Genomic DNA, 12004 nt, shown 5'->3' on the forward strand with positions numbered 1-12004 from the left:
TTTCTAATGCAATTGCTCCTGAGTACGGAAATACCCCATATGTGGCCCTAAACCGTTTCCTTGAAATACGACAGGGCTCCAAAGTGAGAGAGCGCCATGCGCATTTGAGGACTAAACTAGGGATTGAGCTAAACTCCCAGCATGCCTGGACAGTCAGTGGCTGTCCGGAAATGCTGGGGGGAGTTGTTTTGCAACAACTGGAGGCTCCATTTTGGAAACACTGCCGTACGGTACGTTCTTCATTTTTATTGGGGGGGGGGGGGGGGGGGGGAGGCAGAGTGTAAGGGGGTGTATATGTAGTGTTTTACCCTTTATTATGTGTTTGTGTAGTGTAGTGTTTTTAGGGTACATTCGCACTGGCGGCAGTTTACGGTGAGTTTGCGCTGTGGCAGAAAATTTGCTGCAGCTCAAACTTACACACATTTTTAACCAATGTATATTACAAATATACATATGTTATTTTCTACATTATATAAAATTCTTGCTAATGACAGGTACACTTAAAAAATATTTTCTCCAAACACATTTTTTTTTGTCCCCTTGGACTGCATACACTGAACAATGCTATGCACTAGCATAGCATTGTTCAGTGTTATCGGCACTCCATTGCTATAGCCTGCCATGGCTGACTGGAGCATAGGAGCACTGATCGGACAGCGAGGAGGCAATTAAGGGCCCTCCCGCCATCCTCTCAGCTGATCGGGACACCACATTGGTCCCAATCAGCTCCAGTGAGCAGCCGAGATAGTTTTTTTTTTTTTTTTTTTTTTTTACCATTTTAAACACTGCGAACAACTTTGATTGGGGTTAACGCCGGGCATTAACTAAGGGGTTAATGCCGGGCATCACTGCAATTAGTGCAATTCTGAGTACGCATCCTTAAGGGGTAACAGGTACCTCTCTGTTTACACTCAAAGTGTGTTCAATGCTTCTTGCTATATTCCATGCTATCTGCAGAATGGACTGCATGTTTAAAGTGTTCCTGTCCTTAACAGAAACTTTTGATATAATGTAGATAGGGATGTAGTATATTTGAAACATACATTGTATATTTTTGGGTGATAAAATGCTGTTCCTGCAGTTATTGCCTATGTGTCTCTATGAGGAATCCAAATACAGGAAGTGAGGGCAGGACAAGCATGGCTTCTGGCTTATCAATCAACCTGCTTTGTGAGCCGGGGGCATGTCAGAGTCTCACTGTACAGAGCCCAGCTTGTCCACCCACACTTTCTGTATTTGGACTCCTCACAGGGATACACAATAGCTGTAGGGACAAAAGTATACACATTTTTTTTACCAATGTATATTACAAATATATATATATATATATATATATATATATATATATATATTATTATCTACATTATATAATACTTTTCTTTTTTTAAGACAGGTACACTTAAAGTTTCCAGGTTCCTTTCAGGACTCCTTAAATGGGCACTGTCAGATTCCTAAACATTTATATGTTGTAGATCTTGGCAAAACATTAACCTTTCTATTATCTCTTTTATGGATCTAACTTTAAAGGAACAGTTTGGGGAAAGCCCTTTTCTGTTCCAGCATGACTGTGCCCCAGAGCACATAAAAAAATGGTTATAAAGTCAGGGTTTGGTGTAGAAGAACTTGACAGGCCTGCACAGAGCCATGACCTCAACCCCATGGAAAACGTTTGGGTTAAACTAAAATGTGATTGAAAGCAAGGCTCTCTTATCACATATCAGTATCTGACATCTTAATTGCTGTTCTGAAAGAAGGGCAAAAATTCACAAAGACAGACTACAAAATCTTGTAAAAAAGTCTTCCTAGAAGAGTGGAAGCTTTTATAACTGCAAATAGAAAAAAACAACTATATATGAATTCCTATGGTTTGAAATGGGTTGTTCTAAAGAAACATCCCAATGCTTTCCTTAATGCTTGTTTCTTACCTTGATCAGAATATTTTCCCTCCTTGCAGTCAAGACAATTTGTGCTCCAGCCCTGGCATAGTGATATGCTATTTCTTCCCCAATGCCAGTGCTGGCACCAGTAACTAAAACCCTAACATTTGCAAGGCTTTCTGTAAAACAGAAGGCACAAAGTTAAATGCATTGATAAATTTCAAACAATATGTGTAAAAGAAATCATTTGTTAAATGGGTACGGTCAGATAAAAAAAACTTTTGATATGTTGTAAAGCATAAAAATCCAATAGGTTTTGCAATTGCTTTCATTAGAAAATTTTCAGTTTTTCATACTGAAAAAGCCAGTCAAACAACTGACCCCCTGCCTGCTTGGACACATACTAGTCCTGCTGTGTCCATGCATCATCCCCTATGTCATGGACACAATTCCTTGATTGACAGATGTGAGTGCAGGGCTCACAGCTGGAAGAAAAATCCTCCCACTGTCAGCTTGTGTCCCACTACTGTCAGTGAGGTCAAGCTGGGAGTTGTAGTTTTGTTAATGCTAGGGGAGATGTGAGCAGACAGCATACTAAGGGGGGGGGGGAGGGGGGGGGAGACCTGCCCACTGAGGCCACACCCCCTCCCTTTGAGAGGAATTCAGACTAGTGAGCTAAATTAAGTGTAATAAAAAATAAAAAAGGTGCAAGACACATAAAAATTAGATGTACTGAGTGATATTAGAAAAAATAAATTTGGTTGGATATGATGGCTACGGTTTAAGTCAAAATCTAATTTCTTTGTTTCCTATAATTGTAATTCAGATAATCAAAAATATCTCAGCAGTGTCAAAGCTTTATATATTTATTATACCATAGTAACATAGTTTGGCTGACTCCAAATCTGCCAATTAGAATAAATCACAGGATCAACAACCCTTTTCCAGAATCTAATGACTATAACCTGTAATAATATTACACTCCAGAATCTAATGTATAACCTGTAATATTATTACACTCCAGAATCTAATGACTATTTCCTGTAATATTATTACTCTCCAGAATCTAATGACTATAACCTGTAATATTATTACTCTCCAGAATCTAATGACTATATCCTGTATTATTACACTCCAGAATCTAATGTATAACCTGTAATATTATTACTCTCCAGAATCTAATGTATAACCTGTAATATTATTACACTCCAGAATCTAATGTAAAACCTGTAATATTATTACTCTCCAGAATCTAATGTATAACCTGTAATATTATTACTCTCCAGAATCTAATGTATAACCTGTAATATTATTACTCTCCAGAATCTAATGACTATATCCTGTATTATTACACTCCAGAATCTAATGTATAACCTGTAATATTATTACTCTCCAGAATCTAATGACTATATCCTGTATTATTACACTCCAGAATCTAATGTATAACCTGTAATATTATTACTCTCCAGAATCTAATGTATAACCTGTAATATTCTTACACTCCAGAATCTAATGACTATAACCTGAAATGTTATTACTCTCCAGAATCTAATGACTATAACCTGTAATATTATTATACTCCAGAATCTAATGACTATATCCTGTAATATTATTACACGCCAGAATCTAATGACTATATCCTGTAATATTATTACACACCAGAATCTAATGACTATATCCTGTAATGTTATTACACTCCAGAATCTAATGACAATAACCTGTAATGTTATTACTCTCCAGAATCTAATGACTATATCCTGTAATATTATTACACACCAGAATCTAATGACTATATCCTGTAATGTTATTACACTCCAGAATCTAATGACAATAACCTGTAATGTTATTACTCTCCAGAATCTAATGACTATATCCTGTAATATTATTACTCTCCAGAATCTAATGACTATATCCTGTAATATTATTACACGCCAGAATCTAATGACTATATCCTGTAATATTATTACACGCCAGAATCTAATATATAACCTGTAATATTATTTCACTCCAGAATCTAATGACTATACCCTGTAATATCATTACTCTCCAGAATCTAATGACTATATCCTGTAATGTTAGAACACTCCAGAATCTAATGACTACAACCTGTAATATTATTACACGCCAGAATCTAATGTATAACCTGTAATGTTATTACTCTCCAGAATCTAATGACTATATCCTGTAATATTATTACACTCCAGAATCTAATGACTATCCCCTGTAATATTATTACTCTCCAGAATCTAATGACTGTATCCTGTAATGTTATTACTCTCCAGAATCTAATGACTAGATCCTGTAATATTATATTATTACTCTCCAGAATCTAATGTATAACCTGTAATGTTATTACTCTCCAGAATCTAATGACTATAACCTGTAATATTATTACTCTCCAGAATCTAATGACTATAACCTGTAATATTATTACACTCCAGAATCTAATGTATAACCTGTAATATTATTACACTCTAGAATCTAATGACTATATTCTGTAATATTATTACACGCCAGAATCTAATGTATAACCTGTAATGTTATTACTCTTCATAATCTAATGAGTATATCCTGTAATATTATTACACACCAGAATCTAATGACTATATCCTGTAATGTTATTACTCTCCAGAATCTAATGACTATATCCTGTAATGCTATTGCTCTCCAGAATCTAATGACTATATCCTGTAATGCTATTGCTCTCCAGAATCTAATGACTATATCCTGTAATGTTATTACTCTCCAGAATCTAATGACTATATCCTGTAATGTTATTGCTCTCCAGAATCTAATTACTATATCCTGTAATATTATTACACTACATAATCTAATGACTATAACTTGTAATGTTATTACTCTTCATAATCTAATGACTATATCCTGTAATATTATTACACTCCAGGATCTAATGACTATATACTGTAATGTTATTACTCTCCAGAATCTAATGACTATATCCTGTAATATTACACTCCAGAATCTAATGACTATATCCTGTAATGTTATTACTCTCCAGAATCTAATGACTATATCCTGTAATGTTATTACTCTCCAGAATCTAATGACTATATCTTGTAATGTTATTACACCCCTGAAGCTAATGACTATAACCTGTAATATTACACTCCAGAATCTAATGTATAACCTGTAATGTTATTACTCTCCAGAATCTAATGACTATATCCTGTAATATTATTACTCTTCAGAACCTAATGACTATATCCTGTAATGTTATTACACTCCAGAATCTAATGTATAACCTGTAATGTTATTACTCTCCAGAATCTAGCGACCATATCCTGTAATGTTATTACTCTCCAGAATCTAATGACAATAACCTGTAATATTATTACTCTCCAGAATCTAATGACAATAACCTGTAATATTATTACTCTCCAGAATCTAATGACTATAACCTGTAATATTATTACACTCCAGAATCTAATGTATAACCTGTAATATTATTACACTCTAGAATCTAATGACTATATTCTGTAATATTATTACACGCCAGAATCTAATGTATAACCTGTAATGTTATTACTCTTCATAATCTAATGACTATATCCTGTAATGTTATTACACTCCAGAATCTAATGGATAGCCTGTAATGTTATCACTCTCCAGAATCTAATGACTATATCATGTAATGTTATTACTCTCCAGAATCTAATGACTATATCCTGTAATGTTATTACTCTCCAGAATCTAATGACTACCGTATTTATCGGCGTATAACACGCACTTTTTAGGCTAAAATTTTTAAGAGCGCTGCTGTCGGCCCTTCTCTCCCCCTGGCTATCGGCGCCGTTGCCCGTTCTGTCCCCCTGACTACCGGTGCCGATAGCCAGGGGGAGAGAAGCGGCGCCGACAGCCAGGGGGAGAGAAGGGGCAGCGGCACCCATTGCCGGCGCCGCTGCCCCGTTGCCTCCCCCCATCCCCGGTGGCATAATTACCTGAGTCGGGTCCGCGCTGCTGCAGGCCTCCGGCGTGCGTCCCCTGGTCGTTGCTATGCACGGCTCGGCGCACTGACGTCATGCCGGCACCGATAGTCAGGGGGACAGAACGGGCAGCGGCGCCGATAGCCAGGGGCTGAGAAGGGCCGACAGCAGCGCTCTAGACCCCAGGAAAGGCAGGGGGAGAGAAGCGGGCAGCGACGGCCTCTCTCCCCCTGCCTTTCCTGGGGGTATATCGGGGTATACACACGCACACACGCACCCTCATTTTACCATGGATATTTGGGTAAAAAATTTTTTTACCCAAATATCCTTGGTAAAATGAGGGTGCGTGTTATAGGCCGGTGCGTGGTATACCCGGATAAATACGGTATATTCTGTAATATTATTACACGCCAGAATCTAATGTATAACCTGTAATGTTATTACTCTCCAGAATCTAATTACTATATCCTGTAATATTATTACACTCCAGGATCTAATGACTATATCCTGTAATGTTATTACTCTCCAGAATCTAATGACTCTATCCTGTAATGTTATTACTCACCAGAATCTAATGACTCTATCCTGTAATGTTATTACACTACATAATCTAATGACTATAACCTGTAATGTTATTACTCTTCATAATCTAATGACTATATCCTGTAATATTTTTACACTCCAGGATCTAATGACCATATCCTGTAATATTATTACACTCCAGAATCTAATGACTCTATCCTGTAATGTTATTACTCTCCAGAATCTAATGACTATATCCTGTAATGTTATTACACTCCAGGATCTAATGACTCTATCCTGTAATGTTATTACTCACCAGAATCTAATGACTCTATCCTGTAATATTATTACACTCCAGGATCTAATGACCATATCCTGTAATGTTATTACACTCCAGAATCTAATGACTCTATCCTGTAATGTTATTACTCACCAGAATCTAATGACTCTATCCTGTAATGTTATTACACTACATAATCTAATGACTATAACCTGTAATGTTATTACTCTTCATAATCTAATGACTATATCCTGTAATATTATTACACTCCAGGATCTAATGACCATATCCTGTAATGTTATTACACTCCAGAATCTAATGACTCTATCCTGTAATGTTATTACTCTCCAGAATCTAATGTATAACCTGTAATATTATTACTCTCCAGAATCTAATGACTATAACCTGTAATGTTATTACTCTCCAGAACCTAATGACTATATCCTGTAATATTATTACACTCCAGGATCTAATGACTATATCCTGTAATATTATTACTCTCCAGAATCTAATGACTATATCCTGTAATGTTATCACTCTCCAGAATCTAATGACTATATCCTGTAATATTATTACACTCCAGGATCTAATGACTATATCCTGTAATATTATTACTCTCCAGAATCTAATGACTATATCCTGTAATGTTATTACTCTCCAGAATCTAATGACTATATCCTGTAATGTTATTACTCTCCAGAATCTAATGACTATATCCTGTAATATTATTACTCTCCAGAATCTAATGACTCTATCCTGTAATCTTATTACACTCCAGAATCTAATGACTATATCCTGTAATATTATTACTCTCCAGAATCTAATGACTATATCCTGTAATGTTATCACTCTCCAGAATCTAATGACTATATCCTGTAATATTATTACACTCCAGGATCTAATGACTATATCCTGTAATATTATTACTCTCCAGAATCTAATGACTATATCCTGTAATGTTATTACTCTCCAGAATCTAATGACTATATCCTGTAATGTTATTACTCTCCAGAATCTAATGACTATACCCTGTAATGTTATTACACCCCTGAAGCTAATGACTATAACCTGTAATATTACACTCCAGAATCTAATGTATAACCTGTAATGTTATTACACTCCAGAATCTAATGACTATACCCTGTAATATTATTACACCCCAGAATCTAGCGACCATATCCTGTAATGTTATTACTCTCCAGAATCTAATAACAATAACCTGTAATATTATTACTCTCCAGAATCTAATGACAATAACCTGTAATATTATTACTCTCCAGAATCTAATGACTATAACCTATAATGTTATTACATTCGAGAATCTAGTGACTATAACCTGTAATATTTCTCTCTCTCCAGAATCTAATGACTATATCCTGTAAAAAAAAAATATTTTTCTACTGTTGCATGCATTTGCCTCTTCAAGATGGCTGCTCACCTTGTATGGATGATAAATGCACCTATCCCCCCTACACCACAGGGGTACCAAATAGGGAAATCGTTGCTAAGTCTGGAGATCGCAGGAACAGGGTCAACATTTACTATACCATCCCTCTACAGGGTCATTAATAAAAATATAAAAAAAAGAATAGGATGCAGAATTGACCCCAGGGGTACCCCACAAGTAAGTCACCCAAAGTATGTAATATTAATAACCAACCTCTGTTTCCTATTACTGAGCTCAAAACCAGGAATCACAAACCACAATAATGATATATAGGTAGTTATGATGTATCACCAATGATCTTGTACATGAAGGGGTGGAAATGAATGTGACGTTACAGTCCCTCACAGACAGATTTGAGGGTATTATCGACAACCTGCCTTTTGTGCTACCTTCCTATTGAGTATCATCAGTAATAATGCAGTAGTGAGTGAAGATCCTTGTTACTGGACTAATCACTCAATACAGAATGTTCCTCCGTAAGTGGAAGTCACGTATGAGTAGTGGTTGGCAACATTAAAGCGTACCCGTCAGATCCAACAAACATTTTTTTAAATATATCACTAAGTACCTATTCCTGACCATGTACATCGAATTTTTGTGTCTAGCACTTATTTTTTTTATTAGACTTTTAATATAGCTCACTAGTATGAATTCCGTTCAAATGGAGGGGGCGTGGCCTAACTGTGCAGGTCTCCGCACCCTCCCTTAGTATGTTGTCTGCTCACATCTCCCCTAGCATTAGCAAAACTACAACTCCCAGCTTGTCCTCACTGACAGTAGCAGGACACAAGCTGACAGTGGGAGGATTTTTCCTCCAGCTGTGACCCCTGTGCTCACTGTTGTCAATCAAGGAAGTGTGTCCATGATGCATGGACACAGCAGGACTAGTATGTGTCATACAAATTATACACCCCAAAAATGAATCACTATGTTTAATAGCATGATGTCGGCCACTTTGTGTATGTTCTAAATAGACCAGTGTATTCTAAAGTTCTCCTATTCAAGTGACAGTCTGGGAGTAGAATACTTTTTGTCTCTTTAGATATTTATGGCTGTTTGGATAAGACAATATAAGGGGGACTAGTTACATTCTCTAGACATTAACACATCTGTGTTAGAGAATGATCCATTGTATTATTATCTTTCCCATAAATTTGGATGTCTAGTTGGTGACTGTCTGAGAATCCAGGTTTTAATTACTTATATGTGTCACACCTATTAAATTATGCCTCCATACGTCAAGTGTCGAATGTGGGTTTAAGACCAGTTTTTGACAGTTAACCCTTAATGGTAATGATGCTAATTGCTTATACAATAGCACCCCCTAGGGTATGGGTAGCTGACATTGCACTGACAGGAAAAACATTTATGGGTGATATGCTCAATGCATTCTGGTTATTATAGTGATGTCCTAGTCATTTCCATATGTACACGCCCGACCTGCATTCATTGGGGAATTCCAATTTAGGAGGGTGTGTCTAATTAATTGAAAAGTCTGGTAAACCAGATGCTAGTAACTGTAGACTGTACTGTGCTGTAAAGAACACACAGACACAGGAAAGAGGTCCAACTAGGTGGGAAAGCCATGAAAGATCACAGCAAGATGGACTGATCAAACGGTACCAGACCAATGGCTATCTATGACGATGAGATAGATCATTCAGTGTTCCTCAGAGCAGAAGCGAGGTTCTTACATAGACTTGGAAGGAGACAAAAAATGGTATTCCATTTAATTAAGTACACTTTAGATAATGTGGATGGAATTATACCATTTAGATTGGCGAATAAATTAATTAAATAAAATTATCTCCATATTGAGATTATAGTTTTAGGATATTGTGAGACTTCATTCTACCTACAGAAGAATCAGGACTCATAATCTATCAAAGCATTAAATAATAGCTTAGACATATTGATAGAATTCCTACTCACCAAAATAAGTGTTATAAGTATATTTCCCACACAGGAAACTTGTTTCAGGTTTTTCCTCCTAAAATAGTCTAGCGAGATCATAAAACTCTGCTATTTGTCTTAATGTCTTACCAAGATCATGTATAGAAAATAGTCCAGAATGGGGCGGAAGTATATAAAATTTCTTCCATGGATTTGCTCATTCTTGGAATCATGTGATTTGTAGTTGGTTAGAAGTGGGCGGGGAGTGTATTTAGCATTCCATATTGATATGTCTTATGTCTATAATTAGATATGCCCATGTTAATATCATGAGATTCCTCTGGATAATGATATGTAACCTTCCTCTTATTTGATATTCCTTACCTTTTAGCTTTTGATTCATTGTAACAAATTCCTTTCTACTCACATGTATTGTTCATATATATACAGTAACCCCCCGACCTACGATGGCCCCGACATATGATAAAATCGACATACGATGGCCTCTCAGAGGCCATCGCATGTCGATGTCAGCATCGACATACGATGCTTTTATATGTCGGGGCCATCGCATTAACTGCTATCCGACAGCGCAAAATGCTTAAGCTGCTGTCGGATAGCAGTGTAATGTGCCCCAGCAGGTTCACTTACCTATTCCCGATGCTCCGGGTCCACTTCGCGATCCTCCGGTGTCTTGCGCATCTTCTCCAGGGTCCGGGCCTTGCTTTCCGGCGTCGTTATTACGTCACTACGCACGCCGCGCCGGCGCAGCAGCGTAATAATGTCACCAGAAAGCGAGGCCCGGACCCTGCAGAAGATGCGCAAGACACCGGAGGATCGCGAAGAAGACACCGTAGCAGCGGGACAGCATCGGGAGCCCCTGGAACAGCAGCGGGAGCGGTGAGGACCTGGTGCGGAGCGGCGGGGACAGGTAAGTATAACTTCCTATACTTTACATACTTTGCACGAATCCCTCAACACATGATGGATTCGACAAACGATGGGTCGTTTGGAACGAATTAACATCGTTTGTACAGGGACCACTGTATGTATATATATATATATATATATATATATATATATATATATATATATATATATATATATATACATATATACACACACACACACCGTAGTCAATTAACAAGCTTGTAATGTTTACTAATATATCTAATTGATATTCATTTGCATATATCATTGTGTCTATTACTCATTTATGTTTATAACCTTAACTAGGGATGTCCCGATACTGATACTAGTATCTGTATCAGGGCCGATACTAGCCATTTCCCTGGTATCGGGGACTCGTTCAATGTCCCCGATACCAAATCAGATAACCGCTGCCCCGTTATTCCATCCTCCATTCCGCATCATGGCGTTCCATGGAGGAGCGTGTGACACACACACACACACACACACACTCCACCTCCTCCACTGCGCCCAGCGTAACACTACAGAGGAAGCAGATGTAGGTCACATGCTCCTCCATAGAATGCCATTATGCGGACGGGAGAACAGGGCAGCAGCAGCCGTCAAAGGACAGCCGCAGGTGAGCTGTTTACAAGGGTGGCGGCTGCGGTCTACAGGGGGCCTGCTACTAATGTCTAAAGGGGGGGCCCTGCTCTTTACAAGTGGGGGATGTGGTCTACAGGAGGGCTGCTACTAACATCTGCAGGGGGGCTGCGGTCTACAGGGGGTGCCTGCTGTCTACAAGGGGGGCTGCGTTCTACAGGGGGGCTGCTACCAATGTCTACAGGGGGCTGCTGCTAGTGTCTGCAAGGGGATACTACCTAATATTAAAGGCAATCTTACAGCAGAGTCACCTGAACTAACTTGAATTTATAGGTAGATAACCCGGTTTCTACCGCTACTCGCCATGTGGTCATTGGTCCCACCCATATTTTTTTTTCTGCCCAATGGAGAAGAGAGATCTTGGCTCATACTACAGCAGCCTTCTCCATTGCGCACAACAAGGAACCCACAGATCAGCAAGGTAAGCAGCACCAGAGACCGGGTCACCCTGGTGTCAGATTCCCTTTTA

General features: G+C 38.0%; 1 protein-coding gene across 6 annotated transcripts in view; it reads right to left on the reverse strand.

Annotated features, from left to right (window-relative positions):
- Positions 1–12004, reverse strand: part of HSD11B1L (hydroxysteroid 11-beta dehydrogenase 1 like) — a 148946-nt gene that overhangs the window by 78476 nt on the left and 58466 nt on the right. For all 6 annotated transcript variants that reach the window (XM_056518074.1, XM_056518077.1, XM_056518075.1 and 3 more), the window contains one exon: positions 1926–2056. In XM_056518074.1, coding sequence (XP_056374049.1) covers positions 1926–2056 — 131 coding nt within the window. The remainder of the gene's footprint in view (positions 1–1925; positions 2057–12004) is intronic.

This window comes from Hyla sarda, chromosome 1, assembly GCF_029499605.1.
Source record: "Hyla sarda isolate aHylSar1 chromosome 1, aHylSar1.hap1, whole genome shotgun sequence".
Taxonomy (NCBI): domain Eukaryota; kingdom Metazoa; phylum Chordata; class Amphibia; order Anura; family Hylidae; genus Hyla; species Hyla sarda.